Genomic DNA, 24988 nt, shown 5'->3' on the forward strand with positions numbered 1-24988 from the left:
TTATTTCACAACAACCAGAATAAACTGCTTCAAATGTAGGCTAGGCCTACGTGTTTCTTATCATACCGATAGCTTATAAATCTACAACATTTGATATCTCTGGCGTTAAAACGTCTCGATTCCGAAAAGTTTTGGCCGCCCCAAGTCGCAAATACAAGCAAGGGTGTCGTCGCACCAAATTCTGGGCCCTGGGTACAAGGATTCACTGCGGGCCCACATGAATGTTCTTCATCTGGGGATTTAAAAAATAGCAGATGTACAAGCTCGCAGCGCGGCACTCTCGAGTTTATATATCTGCTATTTTTCAATAGCTAAAGTATAAAATAATTAAGGCCCTTCCACCTTGGGCCTTAATAACTCAGTCCCTCTCCCCCCTCTTGTGACGCACCTGTACAAATCCTGCTTCATGTCAGAAATACAACACTTTGCGTGGTTCATTCTTCATTAGGCTACTTTATCAGTAGCTATTTTACATAACAAATAAGGTGTTGTAGTCATGGGTCAATGGCCTTTTAGCCAGCACAGTGTATTCATATTTTAATCGTCTTTTTTATATAAAAAACGGCGATCTGTGGTCCAGCAGACAGGGGCTTCCTGCCTTCCTCATTACTTTTTTTTTTTTCTCAAATATTCCTCTGCAGTTTTGTTCCATTAGCCGTGTAGGCTACTACACCTTCCTCCAACGCATGCCTTGCCCTGCCGACGGACCAGGCAGAGATTTCGAAGCTCTGGGTCCAACACTGAATTAGTATTTAATGTGTAAAATGTGTGTACAATCCGCCGTATTTCCCATTGAAGTGAATGAAGCCAGTAGCGGCGCGCTGTGATAGTGTCGGGCGCAGCTTCTGGAGGGGGCGGAGCCGCTACTCGTCCATTACTACCCATCATGTTAAACGCTTGAGACACACCGACACACATACACACCAGCGCACAAGCTGGTTTCCTGACTGCATGACCACAGACAAGTACTGTCATTCAGCAACATGACATCACCCCAGTTAAGAGGGGGCTGGCTGGAAGAAACCTACCTCCAACGCATAGCTGCTTCCATAGCACTATTAGCACACACTGTGAGTCATCTGAGCGGACTTGTGTTTGTGTTTTATGCTACACCATTAAATGAGACCAGCTATTCCCCCTCTAGATACTGAAAGGTTTGTTATTGTAATAAATGCGCCATCAAATTATGGCTCGTTAACTGTACCGCGCTTATTAATGCCATTCAATAAACAACCTTGACAAATGACTCCCATTAAAGTCATTAACTGCTATTCAAATTGCCTGCTGCCAATTAGGGGTTTGTGTAAACACGGAGGCTGCCAGAGCCGAGGAATAAAGATTGGCGCATAACATCTGCAATATTTGAAAATGCATAGCGAGATGAGTGGCCATGTTGTGACCTCTTTGCAAGAGTATGATGATGACAGGCTAGTTAAACCAAATACATCTAATATATTTTATATAGATTTACATCTTAGTCATATTAACCATCATAAAAGAGTACTGCTACATCTACCACAGGATTTTGTGCGCCTGAGCATGTGTTTATCTGAGCATGTGTGAGACTGAAATGAGTGTTTTTTTTCCCTTCCTTTTGAGATGCACGCTATCCATTAATGTCTAATAGACCTGTTGCGTTGTCCCTGTGCACTGTAATCTGTAGTAGTTCATCAGAGGTCAGAGGTACGTTGTGTAAGAGAGGATAGATGGAGATTCTCCTCCAGGGTGGTTGGTACTGGGGGAACGGTACACCTGCTGCTGCCAGCTGCTCCTGTGCCACTCACGCCTACATACTTAAACACATGTGCACACATAAACACCAGGTTATGCCTGATTTATGTTCCGTTGTACGATAGTGTCGCACACCGACAATTGCCTACAGTATATCGTTGTCGGGTGGAAACCGTGTATGTTCGAAACCGTTAGTTTTTTATTTATCATGTTTTTTCAATCTAAAATAATGAAAATAGCCGATCTACAAACACACAACATTGTGTTCTTGTGGACCTGATATTTTCACTAGTTTTGTGTGACAGTCTTGTATGATGAAGCAGGGCTTTACTTTACGAAAGAACTTACACATTTGAAACTTGGAGATACAAGGTTTCTGCCTCTAGATTGATGATATCCAAGCTCACAACGTGACACGTCACCAGTTTGGCGTGTGACACCATCGTATGACAAAGCTTAACTCATACCTCGCGATCCCCGTAGAGACCGTAGATTTCCCGCTGTACCGCGCTGCCATGCCCGTAGAGCCCGTAAAGTTTAATTAGCTTTAATCATTATGAAAGGATTAAAAGTATTAGCGCAGATTTTCGCTGATTCTGGCTCTTTAGGCCCGCCCCCCTAACTGTATCCGGTCATTTCCGGTCTGGACCGGATCCAGCTTTCCGTATCCAGTCTGAGCCTTGGCCATAGTCCCGCCTCCATTGGTTTACTGTGTAACAGAAGTGGAAGCTACTGGGCGATGGAACGCTCGTTTTTCAATCGGATTTTTGCGTTTGGAAACTTTGATCCAGTCTCTACACGCCTGGATTATGATCCCCGCTCATATCATGCGTTTTGTGCGCGAACGTGTCCACGTGTTACCATAGCGCACAGTTGGCTTTTTTCAATGCTTTTTCATGTAAACACTGGCTGATAAGCAGAGATACAGTGTGGCAACGGATATGTCTTTTTCAATGGGGTTTTTTGTATTCGAAAGCTTGTCACCGAGTCTACACGTCTACTAGATGAGTCGCGCACAGATTGTGCACGATGCGTGCGCGTGCCCACGTTAAAAGGTAAGGACAATTTGGCAGCTGCTTACTACAGCTATGTTTAAAATGGCAGAGAAAAAGTTAAGAGAGCTATGGACTTGAGCCAAGCCTTTTTGTTTGTTCACTGTCTTTAGCACACATGCTCTTCATTCGCCCATCTTTCAGGAGGTCCTTTCCCCCCCAAAGCTATTACTGTGGCTTATTAACCCATTATAAAACCTGAGGACGATTCTAAAAATGTCTTCTAAATCATTTTTTCTGAAAAACTTAAGATGCTAAATCAGTGGTTCTCAAACCTTTTCATGTCAAGGAGTCCCTAAATTATATGTATTTGGCCGTGAACCCCCATCTCAAAATATTTTGTTAAAATGTTCTCTTAAAAAATATTGATATTCAATGATTTACTCAAATTGTCACGTTTAAAACAAAAAAATGCATATCTACAAGCTCATCAGCTGCACAAAGTGAGCTTGTATCTGTTATTTTTGAACAGTGAAAGTATAAAATGTTGTTTAAGTAGTTAAAATCTCAAATGACACCGATGCTTTCCCGCTTTTAATGGGTTAAAGTCTGTTTCTAGTGATTTTTTTTTTTTTTTTTTTTGAATAATATTTTTATTAAATTTTCAAACATACATTATTTGGACAACACATTATACAACACACAAGACTATACAAGAAAAGAAAAAGGAGACAAACAAACTGAAACAACAAAAACAAAAGAATAAACATAACAAGCTCAGGCAATAGGAAAGATTAATACATGATGAGCGAAGCCATCAATCCCCCGCCCCCCCACGACCCCCTCAGAATAGAGAACTAGATTCACTGAGCACAGTTCAGCACCAGTCAAGAAACTACAAGATAAGTGAAACAGCGACAGATAGAAGTCAAGGCCGACAGGGGAACCCTTTAAGCACAGCAGCAGACAGTGTGGGCCCGATGAATCTTAAGTAGGGGTCCCAGATTTTATAAAAGGCGTCTATCTTGGAGTGTAACATACATGTTATGTATTCACAGGGAATACAGTCCATTATAATATTGTGCCATGATTTTTTGGAAGGAGCAACATCCTTGATCCAAAATAGGAGAATATTCTTCCTGGCAGCGAACGTTAACACATTGAATAGCCTCTTATGATTGGCATTGACAATATGACCATCTGGGAGACCAAGTATAAGACACAGGGGGTCTGGTTCTATGGGGACACCGAAAATGGTTGATAGTTCTGTTACGACATCAGACCAGTAGTTCTGGAGCTTCACACATGACCAGAGACAATGCACGTAATTACCAATTTCTGTTTTGCATTTGAGGCAAAGTGGGGACACGCTGTTTCTAGTGACTTAACCTCTTGGATCCTCTGGGGGGAACATTCGCAGAGAATAGCCGATCTGTAAGCTCACGATGCGTTGTGAACTTATAGATCGTCTATTTTCTGCACAGAGATTACTGTAGGTGTAGGCAACTCATATCCAGTTTAGTAAGTATAGAGCACTGTTTCCCAAACTGTGGGTCGGGACCCGTTTGTGGGTTGCAGACCGATTTGTATGGGTCCCTTTGTTTTTTGTTTCCTACATGTAGCTTTTTAATTATCAGAAAAAGCTAATATTCATGAATTAAAACCAAAATGCAACAATTTCTTCCCCCCCCCCCCCCATTAATTTCATGAAGAAATCAAAGAAAAATCTAAAAGATTCCATAAATTAGAAAACAAATGTTTAGGAAGTAGTGAAAATAGCCGATCTACAAGCTCACAACACTGTGCAAAGCGACGTGCTGTGAGCTTGTAGATCGGCTGTTTTCACTAATTTAGGTCCCGGGGAAACGTAGAGGGTTTAAGAGGTTAAACACACAAATGCCTCTGTGCTCTGTTTGCATCTTGGCCTCATCATTCATTCACACCTTCTACTTGGGTGGAGCTGTTTTACATTTTGTACACACACATAAAAAAGAGCTACTTCTCGAGCATGATCAGCAACACGGAATGACAACTGGAACCAATTTGTTTGTTGATTTGTCAACATTTTCCGACAGGGTTTATTAGAACATAAAAGAACATTGTTGGATGAAAATTCGTGACCTCTCTGATGAATGTGCAGTGCAAAAACAAGAATGTCTACCAAAACAAAATCTCTCTGGTTATTCTCTCTCAGGCATGCGTGTGTGCGTGTGTGTGTGTGCGCGCGCGTGTGTGTGTGTGTGTGTGTGTGTGTGATAAGCTTGTTGATCCACTATTTTAACAATTTTTTAAACGCCAGGTTGAAAGTCGTTAGAAGAGCATGTACTGTATGTAACGATTTGGGAAATAATTATGGAATTATGACATTTCTGTACAATTCCCTCCATCTGTTTTTATACAGATGAATGTAAAAAAGTATGCAAAACTGTTGCAGTTATCGTAATACTGAAAGATTTTTTTATTGCAATAAATACACCATCAAATTATGGTGTAATAATTGGAGAATCCCTCTTTCTCAGGTGTTTTGCCCAGGTGGGTGGGGTTTTGAGGTTAGGGATAGTTTCTTTGAGGTTAGGTTAAGGCATATAGCCACGCCCACCTGGGCGAAACACCTGGTAAAGACACAGGCTTACATATTGGTACATACCTCCTAATCTTGTGGGGTGGGGCGTGTGTGGACTATAACTGGTAACCTCTGTTGGTTGGTCTGTCCAGGTTACACACTGATGCACCCGTCACTGACGCGGCCGTACCTGATGACGGAGCCTCCCCTGCACACAGACATCATCCACTACGAGAACATCCCAGGATTCCCCGTCGTACGACACAACATCCTCAGGTATTGTGATGTCTCTGTGTGTGTGGGTGTCTGGACCAAGAGCTAAAGCCGTCTGCATTTAAAATAACAGCTCTGTGCATTTATCTTTTAGCTTCGTTTCATGCCCCATTTGAAGCCACAATTACCCCCCACCCCACGACTGCTGCAAAAGTGTGACATTTGCAACTCTCCTGTGTGTTTCCGCAGTCTCCCGCTGGGCAGTCAAGTCATCGCGGTGCCAACAAACTCCTCTCTCTCCTGGCACGCCAACAGACTCAGAGACCCCAGCAAGGACGCCTACAATGTCAGCTATGCCTGGAAACTGGTACGGGATGATATAGTTTTGACACTTTCATATATTTGATGGTTCTGCTTCCCATGGTGTCTTGGACTGCTAACACCCAATATTTTTCTTTGGTCATCTAATGAAAAATGTTGACGTTTAGAAAATGAATTGCTGGGATTTAACTTTTATATGTAAAGGAACTCAAAGCATGTTGCTCACATTTAGACGCTAATCATTTCATATGTAAAGGCACTCAAAGCATGTAGCTCGCATTTAGATGCTAATCATTTTACTTAACTTGTGACAGGTTTACTGGCTCAACATTATTAGTTTGTAAGTAACTCGACCCATGGCAGCAAAGCCATCCATTACTTTATCAGCTGACTTTGCTTATCAGCCGCACTCTTAGCCTGATTTATACTTGCAAATAGTGCTATTTCCAGTGCGAGGCAACGATGTGCAACCCAGTATAAATCAGGCTTTATTCTCCATTTGCTCAACTCCCTTTTTTCTTCCTCCCTTGCTCTGTTCTATCAAACCACAGCCGTGGCAGAGCAGTGAGTTGTGCCTCCAGTCTTTTTCTGTCCTCCATTCTCCATGCTCCCATTCATTCCATCCCCCCAGGCCCCGGTCACTCCCACCCCTTCTCTGTCACCTTAAATCAGTCAGCATAATAAAAGCCAAGCGCCATCCCCACACCCAAAAAGCTGTCTCCCCTCCGAATCTGTTTTTCCTCCTGAGACCCAGTGTGTCACGTTTTAGGAACAAATGGCAGTGGGACAGCAAAAACATCATGCCGTATTTGCACTGTTTACTTTTTGACATTTTAGTCGTTTTGGCACGAGCATAAAAATCACACTTAATTTTTGGATGCCGTTTCTTGGCCCCGGTTAAAAAGGCTTTTTGACATTTCACTATTTAACATGGTTGCAAGAGTTCACATGCGTCAGATTTGCCTCGTTTTTGGCTGCGGCCTCATGTTTTTCAAAATGTATTTTTCCAGAGTCAGTAAAGTGGCCGATAGTTGAAGTTTACTTAAGAAACTCTAAGCGTCAAAGCAGAAAGGAACATATTCCCACGCCATCCTGTCTTTCCTCAGACCAGCTGTTAGGCCAGCCAAAGTCAATGAGCAGCAGTCACCTAAAGGCCAGAGAAGCACGCTTAGGACCGGAAGGTTGCCGGTTCAGTCCTCCGGACTGGCAAGAAAGATCTGGGTGGTAGAGGGAATAAATAGCATTTAGTCATCCCTCGAAAATCCAGTGTCCAAGCGGTGGCGCAGTTATGATTGCCACTCTGTAGATTTGTCTCTATGCCGTTTAGGGCTGTCACGATTATGACATTTTACATGACAATTAATTGTCACTCAAATAATTGCGATTAACGATTTAATTCTGTTTTTTGTCGTTGACAATTACATTTCTGTTTGGCTTTTAGGCTTTGAAGTTGCACATGGTAGATATGACACAAAACCTAAATATACAAAGAAATTACTGACATATTTGACAAATTTATACTTAAAAAAGAACATTGATAATTGATTGAAAAAAAATAATATATATGAACATTTTTCAACATGGAAACGATTATGATGATTATGAAAAATAACCGTGATTATGTCAAATAATTGTGATTAGACGATTATGTAATAATTGTGACTAATGCCGTTATTTCTAAAATGTGTGTGTGTGTGTGTGTGTGTGTGTGTGTGTGTGTGTGTGTGTGTGTGTGTGTGTGTGTGTGTGTGTGTGTGTGTGTGTGTGTGTGTGTGTGTGTGTGTGTGTGTGTGTGTGTGTGTGTGTGTGTGTGTGTGTGTGTGCAGAGCCGTTTTTGGGCCCATGGGGGCCCTAAGCGTGATTCTGCTAGGGGGCCTTCCTGCGGGCGCGAGCGTAGCGAGCCCCCGCGAAAAAATAATAGGCCTAATATTTTTTATCATTTTTTAATCCATTTTATAATGGAAATATATATATATATATATATATATATATATATATTAGGGATGGTCCGATCAGGTTTTTTGGAACCGATCACCGAGCACCGATCACAAAAGTTTGATCACCCGATACCGATCAACCACCGATCCGATCAAGTTATTATTTATATATTATTTATATTTTCTAAATGTTAATGTTTTAACTTTAATTAATTAATTCACTCATGAATTCATTTATATATTTGCCTTATAGTTATTTACCAGCATTACTATGTATTTATTATCATAGCAGTAACTAATTATTCCTTCAGCACTTTGGAAATCAATACCCCAAAATGGCCTCAAGTGGGCATACTGAACGGCTGGTTGATCGGATGCACCGATCGGATTGGATCGGATCGGATCGGTGAATTTACCTTTTGATCTAAACCACCGATTATCGCCGATCACGCTTTGATCGGCCCGATCCGATCCATTGCCGATTGATCGGTAACATCTCTAATATATATAAATGAATAAATACAAAACGACAACAACAGGCAACGTATTTTTGCTGTTTGAAAAATAATAGGCCTAATATTTTTTATAATTTTTTAATCCATTTTATAATGGAAATATATATATATAAATAAAAAATATATATAAATGAATACATAAAAAACAACAACAACAGGCAACGTATTTTTGCTATGTTTGATTTGTTCTTTTCTTATTTAAACACCTGGAACACCTGCAGCACCCCTAGGCCCCCTTGCCTACCCCTTGGTAGGCATTTCGCCTACCAAAATGTAATTCCTGGCTACGCCCCTGCACTGGCAGAGTCCTGCTCAGCAGCCACTGTGCCAAATTCACTTTCACTTTCAACGGTGTGGATGCTCGGAACGAGTCGGAAGCAAAGAAAGTCACCACAGTTTGATTTGATCATTCCTTAGTCAATTATGAAGGGATTTCAAAAATTAAAACGTCTCCATATTGCTTGGGAAGTCTACTTCGCAGAGAAACCGTGGCCTTTGCGATTCGCTAATCGCGGGATTTCGCATCGCGATTTCGGTTTGAAAACGATTAACCATGCAGCAGTACGTTCTTTTCTGCAGAGAGGAGGGGGGCGGTGGGGGCCTTTTTGGTCGGGGGGCTCTACGCAGACTGCGTAGTCTGCCTATAGGGGGCGCCGGCGCTGTGTGTGTGTGTGTGTGTGTGTGTGTGTGTGTGTGTGTGTGTGTGTGTGTGTGTGTGTGTGTGTGTGTGTGTGTGTGTGTGTGTGTGTGTGTGTGTGTGTGTGTGTGTGTGCAGTCTGTGCACGCGCGCTATGCTTCACTGCATCCTGAAACATCCAGTCTCACACTCTGGCAGTTACTGTTTGTCTGCTCTGCTCTTAAGCGCACAGAATTGGGTAACCATCAAGCCTAATGTGTTTCATTTAGGATCTGTCAGTGAAACTGCCTGTTACGGCCATGTCTCTCTGCAGCATTGTTTACTGGCAGCAGAGCTGGGAAGGACCTCTGGGAAACACATTGGCTGTGATGTCTGACACTGAACACTAAGGGCAGACAGTAGTGGGGAGTGTGTCACTGCTCTGGGTTCATATATAGTATGTAGTCTTTATTAGATATAAATAGATATCATCTCCAACCATGGATTGCTTGTATTTGCCACCTGTCTATTTCTCCAGTCTTTTATTCCTGGCAGGAGTTCTTAGGGATAAACAGCTAATTGGCACTACAGCTCTTTCACTGAACAGGCACAGGTGCCATTAAAATGTACTACAAAACACTGTCATAGTTTTCACATTCGCAAGTGACAATTGCCATAGACATTATTGCAAAGATATCCACAATACCTAGTTTCAAGTGCAGAATCTCCACCAGTTTTTATCAACTCAATGTATGTAGGAGATATCTTACCAAAAAGAAAGCATAGGGAACATTTTTAAAATATCTCCTATGTTAAGCACGATTTATTCTTGGTTGTATGGTGGTGTCGTAGACTGAAAATAGTAGATCTACAGTACAAGCTAGTTGAAGCGCAACACATGTAAACTTGTAGATCTGCTACTGATTGGCTACCGATCCACCCATGCACAACTAAGAATGAATCAGACTTTGTTTATTTTCCTCATGATTAGTTGATCCCTTCTCTGGTTATCCACTATCCGTCTCCCTCCCTCTGTGTCTCCCAGGTGCAGGACACCTCGTTCATCCTGTGCATCGTCTACGTGCAGCCAGAGATCCCCGTCAAGCAGCTGAAGAACCTCAACCAGGCTCCCAGCTCCAAGCTGCTCTACCATCGTTTAGACTTGCTGGGTCAGCCCAGCTCCTGTCTGCACTTCAAACAGCTCGCCACTGTCGGTGAGAACGCCAGACAGCCGCCCTCGTGCTTGTTTGGCGGGCTATTGTAAATCAGTCTGTCTGTGTGTGTCTTTTTGAACAATTTTTTGAACGATGATGAAACTTGTTGGGAGTGATCAGTAGGCACAAAAGATAAGGTCAAATGTTTCAGTGGAAAGGTTTTCTTGAAAATCGTTATCCCACAATTTTGTAACCCATTTTTCACCCAGTGCCAATTGCCTAAGCTGTAATCCTTGGCGTTATACTCTCCCTCTGCCAACCTGGGGAGAGCCCCGAACTGAGCTCATGCTTCCTAAAATGCATGAGGAGTGATCCGGCCGCTTCTTATCACCTGAAGGGGGGGACTTTCCCCGGTAAGACGTAGTGCATGGAAGGAACACGTTATTCCAACCAGTTCCTTTCCCCTCCCATCAGGTGAAAAGGTCAACGTTTAAAGTCGTTAATCTCAAACTTGAGAACAGATGGGTGGGAATGATTAGTGGGATGATTAACCTTTGGGTCTCAAATGTCAAGGTCACAATCAAGGTCAAGGTTGAAGTTACACAAGCGGTCATGTCTAAGGAATGGAGAGACATGTTGGTGTGGGTAGGGTGTGTTTTTTCTAATTGGCTTGTGAGCTTATTAATATGTCTCGCTGTTTGTTTTTCCTCCAGAGTCTCCCACGGTGATGCTGGCAGCAGGCAGTTTCTCCTCTCCCTACGAGCACCTCAGTCAGCCAGAGACAAAGCGCATGGTGGAGCACTACACCGCCTACCTCAGCGACAATACCAGGCTTATAGCCAACCCCGGCCTCAAGGTACGCACTCACACACAAGCACACATATACGTGATTGAACACGTGTGCACCTCATACCTACTAACCCTGGCTTGAAGGCACACACACACACAAACACACACACACACACACACACACACACACACACACACACACACACACACACACACACACACACACACACACACACACACACACACACACACACACACACACAAATCATCTGCTGTACATCAATTTCTTGATTTACAACAGGTCTCATAGCCATGCCTGCTGTGTGTGGGCTCGGCTCAGCACACACACACACACACACACACACACACACACACACACACACACACACACACACACACACACACACACACACACACACACACACACACACACACTTATATATACTTACATCATGTTTATCTGTGTGCATGTATACATTAGTCGACATCCACCTGTACACAAACACAAGAATAGTGTTGGTCTTCCACAGCTGGATGTTCAACCAGACCGTCAGTGAGGCACAGTGTTGGATGTCTTTTCTTTACTCCAGGCAAGCAAGGGTATTGCCACCTCCTGAGACAGCTGGCATTAAGCTAATAGGCTAGATCTTTTCCACCTAAATTCACGTTCTGCATCTTTAAGAGGGGGACTAACCCCCATGTGGTTTTGGCAGTCTGTGTGCATTCCTGTCTCCCTGCTCCCGAGTCCCAACCCCTCTCTCTCTCTCTCCCTCTCTCCGTCTCTGTCTCTCTCTCCCCACCCCTCTCTCTCTCTCTCTGCTAAGGGAGAGTGGAAGCTATGAGTTTGAACTCTAAGCTGCAGTCCCAGTTCTGCTTCCCAGGCTAGTCTTAAAGGCCCCCTCCAGTGACCTCATCGGCCCTTTGAAACGTCTAAGCTCCTCTGTAAACCCCTATAGGGATATAGGGATACCATTCCCCCCACCCCCTCCCTCATTTCCCCCCCCTAGATTTCCAGTTGTTAGGACAAACTATTCATTAATTTTTTTTAATTCTCTTTATCACATGTTTACAGGTAATCAAATTATCTGTATGAAAATGTATGATGAATGTTTGGGTAACCGTCTTACTGGTCTGAACTGACAAACAGGCGAGGCACCGACACTCACATGGGTGCAGGACTTTACAAAAGCCTCAGACAAAAAAATGAAACATTTGTCTGTTTAAATGAATCATTGTGCAATGTCCTCTTCTCTTTTCTCCACCTCTCAATTCCTTCCTCCATCCTTTCCTTTCTCCAACTATCTTCTCTGTCCATCTATCTCTCTCTCTCTCTCTCTCTCCAGTCCTCTGTCAGGAATGAGGTTATGGCGACCAGTCACGTCACGGATGAGTGGATGACACTAATGGAAATGAGTAGCCTCAACTGCTACATTGTGCGGCGTTACATAGCAACGCCCAATGGGGTGCTACGGATTTACCCGGGCTCATTGATGGACAAAGCCTTTGACCCAACCCGCAGACAATGGTGAGGTTTACTTTGGGGGAATGGTGGAGGGCGTTGAGAAGTGTGTGTGCGGAGATGGAGGTAGGATTTAAGGGGGGTGTGTGTGTGTGTGTGTGCGTGCGTGCATGCGTGTGTGCACGTGTTCTTGTTTGAAAAGAGGTGTCTACATAAAAATAATTTCCTGCACCTTCTGAGGAGACCAGTCAGGCTATTTAATCTCTCTGCCTTTGCAGTCATTCATATAGAACATTGAATTAAAGTTTTCTAAATATTATATCTGTTAATGCCATGCCTCTTTGATAGAATTTGGTCATTATATTATATTCAGTTAATACATCAAAAACATTATGTTGAGTATACAGTCTGTCAGTTTTCACTATAATCCTAGTCATACTTTTGGGGTTTGTCTTCCCTTAACCACTTGAACCACAGAATCCATATTCTGGATTTACTGTATTAGTTATTCCTGCTTCACCCAGCAGATGGTTGCCCAGATGAGTGAACACAACATGTTTTGCTGTGTGGTGTAGGTACCAGCATGCAGTGGCTAACCCTGGTCTCATCACCTTCACTGGTCCCTATCTGGATGTTGGAGGTGCTGGATATGTCGTCACTATCAGTCACACCATCCATGCCTCCAGGTAAGATAACCCAACCTAGACAAATGGTTCTCAACCAGAGGGGTCCCCAAATTATTTTGGGGGGTCCCCAGATGTTTAGCTAAATGTTAACATTGTTTTCTCACTCAACAGTAAACAGACAGGGTATCTGCACATTTCTAAAATGACATTTTAGGACTTTAAAGACCTCTCAAATATTGGTAAAATTGTCAAATATTTGGGGCAGAAATTGTGAAAATAGCAGATCTACATGCTCACAACGAGGCGTTGTGAGCATTTAGATCGGCTATTTTCACAATGGAATAGATCGAGTCAAACTAAATGTAATGCCAACTCCTACAATTCCAAGTGCTTTTGCAGGGTGGGGGTTCCCCAGTTCAAATATGATTATTTTGGGGGTCACGGCCTGAAAAGGTTGAGAACCACTGATCTAGACAACGGTTTGTTATTCAAACTGATCATATTCATTCATGTTATTGTGGGCCATAACTTTGCCTGTGTACGAATGGAACCAAATGGGGATTAGTTTGGTTTAGACAGAGCAACAAAAAAATACATATTATTTGAACCATTATCTAGCTTTTATCTATGAACCATGCAACTGTGCTGCACACACACATAAACACCCAAGCACCCACACAAACTCACAGTGACGCATACTGTAGGAAGAGCTCTTCTGAATGTTTATCAGTGTCTTTGATAAGTCAGGATTAGTTTGTTATGTAATGGTTCAGTAAGTGTGTATGCGTGTCTGTCTGTCTGTCTGTCTGTCTGTCTGTCTGTCTGTCTGTCTGTCTGTCTGTCTGTCTGTCTGTCTGTCTGTCTGCCTGCCTGCGTGCGTGTGTTTCTGTCAGTGTGAGCGTGTGTGTGTAGTGTGTGTGTTATGATGCAAGGCCCAAGGCCAAGGGATTATACAGTAGTTTGCTCTCTACACAACAATGGGAAAAGACAACATGAGGGTGGGGTGTGTGTGTGTGTTGCATACAGTACAGCCTAATGCTAAACTTGTAGCACACTGCATTTGTTTGTTTAAAAATCGAACCTCTGTTCGAAGTGGAGCTGTGTGTGTGTGTGTGTGTGTGTGTGTGTGTGTGTGTGTGTGTGTGTGTGTGTGTGTGTGTGTGTGTGTGTGTGTGTGTGTGTGTGTGTGTGTGTGTGTGTGTGTGTGTGTGTGTGTGTGTGTGTGTGTGTGTGTGTGTGTGTGTGTGTGTGTGTGTTGCAGTTGATGCTCAGGGCAGGCTAGACTCAACAGCACCTCTCTGGTCACCCAGGGTTACTACATACAGGCTACATACAGACCCACAGACCCACCCACCCACATACCCACCCACATACCTACACACACGGCCACGTATAGGGAGCTTGTGTTCCACACAGCTCCAAAAAAGTGTTTTAGGCTGTTCTAACCCTAACCCTAACCCTACATACTGAGGACTTTACATTGACTTCCATTCATTTTTCTTCCATTCCTGTGGCCTTACCCTAAACCCTAACCCTAAACCTAACGCCTAACCCTAAACCTAACCCTAACCCTAACCCTAACCCTTAACACAACCCCTAAATTTAGTGAGGACCGCAAAAATGTCCTCACTTTCCAAAAATGTCCTCACTCTGTTGGTTAAAAACTCATTCTGGTCCTCACTCTGTAGTAAGAACGGGTACACACACACACACACACACGTTTATTATAGAGATATATATTTATTTATTTATAGCTACAGTGTACATTAAATAATAACATACCTCCTACTTATCCTCTGTGTGTGTGTGTGTGTGTGTGTGTGTGTGTGTGTGTGTGTGTGTGTGTGTGTGTGTGTGTGTGTGTGTGTGTGTGTGTGTGTGTGTGTGTGTGTGTGTGTGTGTGTGTGTCTAGCTCTCAGATGGCCTCTGGTTATGCTGTAGCAGTGATGGGTATAGACTTCACTCTGCGCTACTTGTATAAGGTACTGTTGGACCTGCTGCCCGTCTGCAACCAGGACAAGGGCAACAAGATCAGGTAAGAATCATATGGAAAGAATCATATGGAGAGATACTCTTTTCTATCCTTTTCCCGGCTTAGACAGTTCTGTTCCCGGCTATTCTCTTCTAGTCTGTTCTCTTTTAGGCTGTTCTTTTTAGGACTTTTTAACCATTCTTCTATTTCATACCTCCTAACCGCCAGAGGGCGGTGTATGAACACCGTGGATATACATCACGCGCATGCGCAGAGGTCGAATTCTAATAACAACATAGTCACTCGTGACCCTGTGTGCGCGTACGTCGCCTACATAGGCGCGACCCACACAAGGAACATCCTCTTTCATCTTTTCGCCTCAGGGCGCAGGTCGTTTATGTGGAGCTCTGCGTTTGGAGTCTCGCAAACCTTCATGGTGGCCCATCATATTGGCCCACCATGGGTGGGAGCTGCGAAATGTCGCCCTCCTAGAGACTGCCGCGGAGCCTAGAAGTCACCCCGCTTATATCATCAGTTTGGTTTATTTGGGAACCATGGTTACCATGCAGCGTCGCACGGGTGCGTGCTAATGTTTACTGTTGGCGATAGCATGGCATGGAGGACGTTTTCCGTCCCACAGCTGAGTGCTATCGTTGGACCATGCATGGCCGCGGGAGTGGATCATTGGTAAGTATTTGACTGGTTTCTAACCAGTGTAGCGCTTTGCATTGTGTAGCCAACTGCTAATGCTAGTGTCGAGAGCGCTTTCGCTCCATAGAGCTGGAATGGTACGTTGTATATTGTGTTTGGGGACCCGCATGAATAGCACGGTCTGCCGTTCACTTTAGCGCCGATAGCGTTTTCTGCTACGCAGCAATTAGTTGAATTCTGCATGGCAGTAGTGTGTTGGTTGTTGTTAGTGAGTATTTTGGTTGGCATTGGCGTCGATAGCGTTATCCGCTACACTGCTGTTAGCTGAACCAGCGTGGGTCTGCGGCGAGTGTTAGCACGGAGTGTTTAACTCAACTGCTCCAAAAGGCTTAACGTTGGCCGTTGTCTACAGCATTGCACGGGTTGCCCGCTGCTATTACTGGCTGTATCGTGGTTGGATACAGCATTGCACGTGCTGCTTGCTGGTGACCCATAGCGTTTGAGAGCGGGGTACGCTCCGTAAGCTAACGTTGGCCGCTGTGTGGTGAATGCAGTATCGCACTGTCTGCCGTTCGCTGTAGCGCCCGTTATAGCTGCTATTACTAAACAGTTCAATGTATGAGTTTAAGAGAAGGTCTCAATGGAAGTAAGCCGCAAGGATTTCCTGCGTTTCCTTTTAGTAGACCGTGTATCAGTGAACTCTACTGTCAGGATACTGTACTTTGTCCTACGCTTTTTAATAAATACTTAATCAGTACTGGGTTTAGAATCAGCATAGCACGTGTGCGTGCGACTCATGTTAGCGTTGAGAGCGGTCTTCGCTCCACAGCTATCTTGTGGCATCTGTATGTAACAGCCTTGCCATGATATGCCATCTATTACTTGCTTTGTATATTATTACTTGGCAGTAAGTGAGTGTTAACCTAATAGTTTTGCTTAAACTGTTCACTCAGTGATGCTCTAGCTCCCTGTCGGTATTGGCTTAATATATTGTTCCCTTGACAACAATGTGTCAAGATGTGCTGGCTGGTATCTCTCAGAAGGCGTTCTCTGCCTCATAAGTTGGCCGCTACAGAGCTTGTCCAGTGCTTGGTAGCAGTTTGCATTTAGAACACAACAATGTTGTGTTGTGTGCTGCTTGGTGTCTCCCAGAAGGCGTTTTCCACCTCAAATGGGGCGGCCGCTACAGAATTTGGCCATTGCGTTTAACACACAACGACGTTGCATTGTGTGCTGCTTTGGGGTCTCCCAGAAGGCGTTTTCCGCCTGAAATGGGACGGCCGCTACAGAATTTGGCCATTGCATTTAACACACGATTTTGCATTGTGTGCTGCTTTGGGGTCTTCCAGAAGGCGTTTTCCACCTCAAACGGGACGGCCGCCACAGAGCTTGACTAGTGCTTGATAGCAGATTGCATTTAACACACGGCAATGTTGCGTTGTGTGCTGTTTGGTGTCTCTCAGAAGGCGTTTTCCACCTCATAATGAGGCAGCCACGTGTCAAACTGGTCGATGGAGGAGCCCTTCTCTCCAAATATGGTCTGCTAAGAGCGGTGCACTTAAATGCAGACATTCAATCACCAGAAATGTGGCACTGGGGTCACCCTGTCGTTATTGGTCGACATACTGTGTGTACCTATTGCTGCTTGCACTCAGGGTTATGTTCAAGACAGCGTACACTACCAGACGGGTGTGTACCTAAATGTCCCAACTTAGCTGTGTGACGAAACACAGGTGAAATTGTAAACGCTGCTCAGTACTGACTTACTAGCATGCTTTGCCCCCTATACAGGGATATGCCAATGCGGTCTGTACATGTGGCATCACAGCTGGAGTGTATAACGCTGTGTATATGGGCCTTGATGCTGATACCAAGGTTACTGTGAGTAGCCGGCTGGCGAGCGTCTTAGCTAGAGTGGGGTTCACTCTGCTGCTTTCCAGATGATACCATTTTGGGCATGACAGTAAACTGCCATTATGATTTAAGCGTGTCTCGGCTGCCCATCGCTTGGTTATCATACTGTGTGTACTCAACAACGTGGCTTCAGTGGTCTGTAGCTTGGCTCTGCACTGAGTGTATCGCACTCTATTACTGTTGCCAATGGATTATGGCAACAATTGTTGCGGATTCTGGACAGGAAATCCATTACGTGCGACCACCATGTCCTGAGTTGGTGCCTGAGAATGGCTATGCCGGTAGTTGCAGCTGCATACTTCTGGCAGGAATGTCAACCACACTGTCTGTGGTCGTGGCTGGTTGCCTCCCGCTTACTTTATGCCCTTACGAGAGTGCTCTCTCAACTAGAGGGAGACTGCTAACTTTGCCTGGATTGAGGCCATTTAGTTAACAGGGGGCCTCCCTGCTATCTCTGTCGTTGCTGTCTAAGAGCCACTACTCCAAATCCATGATGGGAGCAAGAACCTGGCTAAAATACCTTCTGTTGTTAGCCAACAGGACAAGGTTACCCTAGAGGTCTACAGTCAGACAGGCTGGCCAGATAGCCACTAGCCCAGGTTGTGGCTGCTCCTCTAATGTACATATTCTGGCTGTACATTGTGAGCTTCGGCATGGGGCCAGTCCCGAACCCATCCACTGGGGACCTTGTCAGCCATGAGGTATACAGCCCATTATGGCTGGGACCTAATGTCAGTTGTTGTCAACTCTGCTTCTCTGGTGGTGTCACTAGTTGAAGCCTCTGAGCTAGGTGGCCACTGTCCGTACCCCGGGGTAGAGTTACTGGTCTGCTAACGAGGCATGCCACATCAGCTGGAATGGGATGTATTGGACGATCCCTTCGTTACCTTATCCTGGCCCTCTGGTCTGCAGGTATGGATACGCGGACTTGGCACCGAGTGTTATGTGGCTCTGGGTGTTTGCATCCAGGATATTTTTTACTAATGTGTAAATAATTATTGGCGCATTATCTACTTGAGTATGTCGGTGGCGAGTGTGACTCTTCTTATGGGTGGCCCTAGCTTGCCTGGGGAGCCAGAGGCCTGAGTTGTCCCAGGTCTAATGCTAGTCATGGCCAGCTTTCGGTCCAGGGGTGTCCCTGGCTGAGCCCCTCATTGCTCTCTGAGTGCCGTCGACTGAGCTCACTGCTCTTATGCGTTAATGCAGGCGACACACTAATTATATGTGTTTAACATACAGTGTGGCAGAGAGGTGGTGGAACACTTCACTAACTTCTCTATGGTCCTACGTCCGCTCCACAGCGGATCTTTCCCAGGCTGTGCCTGGCTGAGTCTGGTTTGTAAGCTTGCCCTTGATTCAGGGTTAATAGGGCAGCTAGCCCCTCTAGTTGTTGGAACAAAACTGACAACAGACACTGGTCTCTCTGGGGCTGCTTTCTTTTCACCCCTTTACATATAATCCATAGACCTCTGGGTCTATGTCTTGGGCCTCGAACCCTAAGATGCACCACAACATGACAGCCAGTGTCGTCATGGTGCTGGAACAGCGTGAAGCCTCCGCTATGGTAACATGCTGCTTCCTGGTATAGCATTTGAGAGCAGTGTCCGCTCCTCCGCTATTGTTGAGCTGTATCATGAGTGGATACAGTAACAGCATTCTACATGCTGCTTCCTGGTATAGCGTTTGAGAGCGGTGTCCGCTCCTCCGCTATTGTTAAGCTGTATCATGAGTGGATACAGTAACAGCATTCTACATGCTGCTTCCTGGTATAGCATTTGAGAGCGGTGTCCGCTCCTCCGCTATTGTTAAGCTGTGTCATGAGTGGATACAGTAACAGCATTCTACATGCTGCTTCCTGGTATAGCATTTGAGAGTGGTGTCCGCTCCTCCGCTATTGTTAAGCTGTATCGCGAGTGGATACAGTAACAGCATTCTACATGCTGCTTCCTGGTATAGAATTTGGGAGCGGTGTCCGCTCCTCCGTTATTGTTGAGTTGTATCGTGAGTACCTAGGCAAAGCTATCTGCTAGTACTCTCGTCATGGTTTCTGAACAGAGCCAACTGCTCCAACAACTGGCTGCATGGGTCTGCCTGTCTGTTTCAGTGCAGCTGCAACAGCTGCAATACTGCAGGGTAACCTACCTTCAAGTAGAGCTGCCCTGACGAATCTGAAGTGATACTGTCTGTGTACTATCATATGGCAGATAAGCTGAGGCACCGCTCACTCCCCAATTTTCCTGGCTTTGCAGGCTACATACCTTAGCCACAGGAGGTTCATTTTTGTTGAACACTAGCGTTGAACCGAATGAGTTTAATTTAGGAGGCCACTGCTGCCTCATGGAGCGGCGTGGCTTCTCCATAGAGACAGGATCTCCGGTCGCAATAGGGTTTCGGGTGCATTGAGCATCCTCACTCAGGTCACCGTCAACTGCTTAAGTGACTACTGCCAGTCAAGCCTATCGTGGGAAATAACTACACCTTTGTACATCCTATGCCGGGGCATTCCATGCCAGGGGTGTACACTGGGCTATAGTTAAGACAAGGGCCACTATGCAGGTTAGAGCATTGCTCTGTGCTTAATGCTGCTTGAGATATCTGCGGATGATGTTGTAGAGGGTGATAAGCCTCTACCATTGAGAGACACTCCGCATATGGCCCCGTAGGTATGGCATTTGGCCGCTCCTCCGCTATTAAGCTGGTGCGTCAGTGGATACAGCATTGCAGGAGCTGCCTCATGGTATAGCATTTGAGAGCGGTGTCCGCTCCTCCGCTATTGTTAAGCTGTATCGTAAGTACCTACACGAAGTTATCTGCTAATACTCTCATCCTCACTGCTGCATCTGCAAAGTGAGTAGGTGGGCTTGATGCCCCGCCTATTGTCAGAGACCCTTATGGCAGCATTCCAGTGGGTCTGGGTTTTCCATTTGGCCGACCCCTCCTTACGTTCGCAAGGGCTTTCTGCCCTTCACGTTACTTAACCTATCGATTTGTTAGGTTGCTCAGGCTCTGTTGCGGAGCAAAGCTGGTTAGCACAAGGTGCCATTACTTGTTGCATACTCTGTTGGTTGAGTTAAGGCAAGCTACTGCTTCAGCAGACCTCTAGGTTGCCTTTAAGGCATTTTTGCCAGGGGTATGGCCACGGCCTCTCCCTCTGTGAGACGGGTGTTAAGGCAGACCAGGAGGTGGTCTTCGGTTCTGCAGCCTAATGGGCTTAAATCTGTCATGGGCGGTTGCCAATAGTCACCCAGGCCGTCTCTCATCTTGAGTGGACGGCGGTGGTGTTGTCCGGTCAATCTGCAAACCGACCTCGGTAAGCGCAGATTCCTCGTGACCATGTTGATATACCATATCCACGGTGTTCATACACCGCCCTCTGGCGGTTAGGAGGTATGAAATAGAACGAGAGTTATGCATATAACTATGGTTCTATGAATACCGGATAACCGCCAGAGGTGTCTGTCACTCGGAATCCCGACGAAAAGATTTTCAGGAGGATGTTCCTTGTGTGGGTCGCGCCTATGTAGGCGACGTACGCGCACACAGGGTCACGAGTGACTATGTTGTTATTAGAATTCGACCTCTGCGCATGCGCGTGATGTATATCCACGGTGTTCATACACCGCCCTCTGGCGGTTATCCGGTATTCATAGAACCATAGTTATATGCATAACTCTCGTTTTATATCTTGTTTGAGACTTTCTCTTGTCTTCTTGGCTTTTCCTGTATCTTGTACTCTAGTCATTTATGCTGTTCTCTTATCATAGCATATCGTCACTGTCGGGCAGAAACCTTGTAGCTCCAATTTTCAAATTTGTATATTTTTTCTCAAAGTAAAGCCCTGCTTCATCATACAAGGCCATCACACAAAAGTAGTGAAAACAGCGGATCTACAAATACACAACGCCTCGCGGTGCAAGGCGTTGTGTGCTTATAGACCGGCTGTTTTCACTAGTTTAAATCATTTTAAAAATGATAAATACAAAACAAACGGTTTTGGACATACTGTACCAGGTTTCCACCCGACAACGACGATATGTACATAAGCAAGGGTTGACTGAAGTGTAGGGCATCTCCCATCTTATCTGGACTAAATGATGAATCTCCATGCAGTTGGTGAAGGTGGAGGGGCATAAAAGAGGGAGTAAAAGAAGCAGAAAGCTGGAAGAAAGGGAGTAAACTACTGATGAAAGCATTCCACTGGCATCTTGCAGAAGATGTACTGTTCACTGACATTCTTTTTCATCCTACCCCCACCTCCCTCATTCTCTTCTATTCCCTCGCTCTCTTCTTCTGATATACTAAATACTAACTATTTATAAAACTGGCATAGTTGGAGTGAGAGAGATAATTTATCAGGATCAGTATCTGGCAGGTAGAGTATTTAGTATAGGGCTGGCATAGGCAGAGGGGTTACTGGCCAGTATTTAAGAGGCCTGGGAAAGTATGAACAAAGCATTGAATGTGTTACCCAGTGATATCGTGCCGGATAACTAGTTGTCGGTACGAATATGTTCTGGCAAACAATCCCGAAACATTAGTCACAACACAAATTGCACAACCGTCCCAACAGAAACGACATTGCGCTCAACACATGGGATACAAATATAAATGTCTCCCTTTTGTCTCAACATTCCAGAATACCTCAGAGGAACATTGTTCTGTGAGAAAGTACTTTGGAGAACAACCATGCAATTATCTGACAGTTGTGATTGTGTGTCAATAGTTCAGCATCCATACTTGTGTGTGTGTGTGTGTGTGTGTGTGTGTGTGTGTGTGTGTGTGTGTGTGTGTGTGTGTGTGTGTGTGTGTGTGTGTGTGTGTGTGTGTGTGTGTGTGTGTGTGTGTGTGTGTGTGTGGTAGGTGCTTTATAATGGAGGACAGGGGATACCTTGTGGCCCATCCTACACTCATTGACCCCAAAGGTCATGCCCCTGCAGAACAACAGCACATCACACACAAGGTAAAGGGACATGTGCACACACACACACACACACACACACACACACACACACACACACACACTGTGATATGATCACATACAGTGCACCCTTTTAGAGAGAGTAGAGCTTGTTCCACAGGTATGATGCAGTGCCCCCTTTTAGCTGCATCAGAGGCAACACTTCAACTTAACATTAAAGAAGGCACTGAAGAGAAACAGGTTGCTCCTGATGAATTGCATATTTGTGCGGCATTATGATAGCGTGCTAAACACACAATAGGAGATTTGATGTTCAGTTAATAGCAGTGAACTTCCTTCTTCCAGGACATCGCGTGCAAATAAACAAATGCGCGTATTGATTTCATCGGCAACAAGCAAACAGAGACATACGTAAACAGTCTTATTCTAAACAGCCTTATTCTGTTTGTCACACATGTGCCCGTGAACAAAGAGAGATGTAAACATGCATAGACATGAACACAAACATCCATACATGAACTGCTTGAACTCCTTGAACTGGGGAACAGTCGCCATCTCACATTCAGATGATGTCTGAATCCCCATCATAAAGCACCATTAACTCTTTGAGTGCCAATCCCGAACTAGTTCGGCTTTATTAGCGTATCGTAGAGTGCCGATCCCGAACAAGTTCGGCTTTTAAAAAAAAAAAAAAAAAGTTTTTTTTTTTTTTTTTGAAAAATGTTTTTGAATTTTTTTTTTTTTTTTTTGGACCCCATCAAATCTGGTGAACATGATTTCAATCGCGATTTTGCATGTTCCACCCCCATACAACCCCATCTAACATACAGGGCAGCCATTTTTGTTTACATTACATGTAAAACATAATGGCGATTATCTCAAGAATGCCTGAACGGATTTCCAATCGGATTTTTTTGTTTGAAAGCTGTGAACAAACTGCACAAATCCACTCCAATGCAATCCAGGATTGCATTGGATTTTTTAGAGCTCATTCTTCTCTGTTTTTTCCCATGCATGAGGTGTGCAAGGTTTAATCATGGCTAAGTTGACGAAAATAAGGCTTCTAAAATGCTTGGTAGCCAATAGCTAACTTCAAGCTAACTTCATCCTCTTCCTGTACATGCACAAAGGAAAGTGTTCAGGCAAGTCATGGCTCCAGGGCTTGGGCATGCATTACCAGCATATCTCTATTATTCTCTGGTCACTGGGCGCCCTCTAGTGGTGATAGGCTGGCACTCAATGAGTTAAGGATGTGTGATGGAGGCATAGATTGTATTTCCTGAAAGGCATTTTTTTTTGTTTGTTTGTTTTTTGCATAATATTGCAAATCGTTGCTGCCAAGCAGAAACGTATCTTCATATTTAAACTTGCTCCAAAATTATCGCCCTACTTCGTCATACAAAAGTGTAGTGAAACTCGACTATCTAGAAGCTCACAATAAGTTTCTTTTCGTTTCTTTCTACCCAACTATTTGTTGCATTTTAATGTGTTGAGCTTTTGGACGGCTGCTACTTTGACCAGGTCTCTCTTGTAAAAGAGACTTCCTGGTTAAAATAAAGGTAAAAAAAAAAAAAAAATTCTATTCGATTGTCTTTTATCATTTGTGTGTGTGTGTGTTTGTGTGTGTGTGTGTGTGTGTGTGTGTGTGTGTGTGTGTGTGTGTGTGTGTGTGTGTGTGTGTGTGTGTGTGTGTGTGTGTGTGTGTGTGTGTGTGTGTGTGTGTGTGTGTGTGTGTGTGTGTGTGTGTGTGTGTGTGTGTGTGATTTTCCATGTTGTAGGAGCCTCTGGTGGCCAATGACATCCTGAACCATCCTAACTTTGTCAAAAAGAACCTGTGTAACAGCTTCAGCGACCGCACTGTCCAGCGCTTCTACAAGTTCAACACCAGCATAGTGGTGAGTTTCCTCTATAAGTTCAACACCAGCATAGTGGTGAGTTTCCTCTATGAGTTCAACACCAGCATAGTGGTGAGTTTCCTCTATAAGTTCAACACCAGTATAGTGGTGAGTTTCCTCTATAAGTTCAACACCAGCATAGTGGTGAGTTTCCTCTATAAGTTCAACACCAGCATAGTGGTGAGTTTCCTCTAAGTTCAACACCAGCATAGTGGTGAGTTTCCTCTATTAGTTCAACACCAGCATAGTGGTGAGTTTCCTCTATGAGTTCAACACCAGCATAGTGGTGAGTTTCCTCAAGTTCAACACCAGCATAGTGGTGAGTTTCCTCTATGAGTTCAACACCAGCATAGTGGTGAGTTTCCTCAAGTTCAACACCAGCATAGTGGTGAGTTTCCTCTATTAGTTCAACACCAGCATAGTGGTGAGTTTCCTCTATTAGTTCAACACCAGCATAGTGGTGAGTTTCCTCTATGAGTTCAACACCAGCATAGTGGTGAGTTTCCTCAAGTTCAACACCAGCATAGTGGTGAGTTTCCTCTATAAGTTCAACACCAGCATAGTGGTGAGTTTCCTCTATAAGTTCAACACCAGCATAGTGGTGAGTTTTTTCCTCTATAAGTTCAACACCAGCATAGTGGTGAGTTTCCTCTATAAGTTCAACACCAGCATAGTGGTGAGTTTCCTCTATGAGTTCAACACCAGCATAGTGGTGAGTTTCC

General features: G+C 44.5%; 1 protein-coding gene across 1 annotated transcript in view; it reads left to right on the forward strand.

Annotated features, from left to right (window-relative positions):
* The window catches only part of cachd1 (cache domain containing 1), a gene marked incomplete at its 3' end in the record, with an annotated part of 53254 nt that overhangs the window by 9497 nt on the left and 18769 nt on the right, over nucleotides 1-24988 (forward strand). Inside the window, exons 5-13 of the mRNA XM_080725288.1 lie at nucleotides 5439-5562; nucleotides 5749-5866; nucleotides 9934-10102; nucleotides 10756-10898; nucleotides 12175-12356; nucleotides 12866-12976; nucleotides 14829-14951; nucleotides 22314-22413; nucleotides 24150-24266. Of these exons, the coding sequence (XP_080581414.1) occupies nucleotides 5439-5562; nucleotides 5749-5866; nucleotides 9934-10102; nucleotides 10756-10898; nucleotides 12175-12356; nucleotides 12866-12976; nucleotides 14829-14951; nucleotides 22314-22413; nucleotides 24150-24266 (1187 nt within the window). The remainder of the gene's footprint in view (nucleotides 1-5438; nucleotides 5563-5748; nucleotides 5867-9933; nucleotides 10103-10755; nucleotides 10899-12174; nucleotides 12357-12865; nucleotides 12977-14828; nucleotides 14952-22313; nucleotides 22414-24149; nucleotides 24267-24988) is intronic.

This window comes from Nannobrachium achirus (assembly GCF_963921795.1).
Source record: "Nannobrachium achirus genome assembly, chromosome: 1".
Taxonomy (NCBI): Eukaryota; Metazoa; Chordata; class Actinopteri; order Myctophiformes; family Myctophidae; genus Nannobrachium; species Nannobrachium achirus.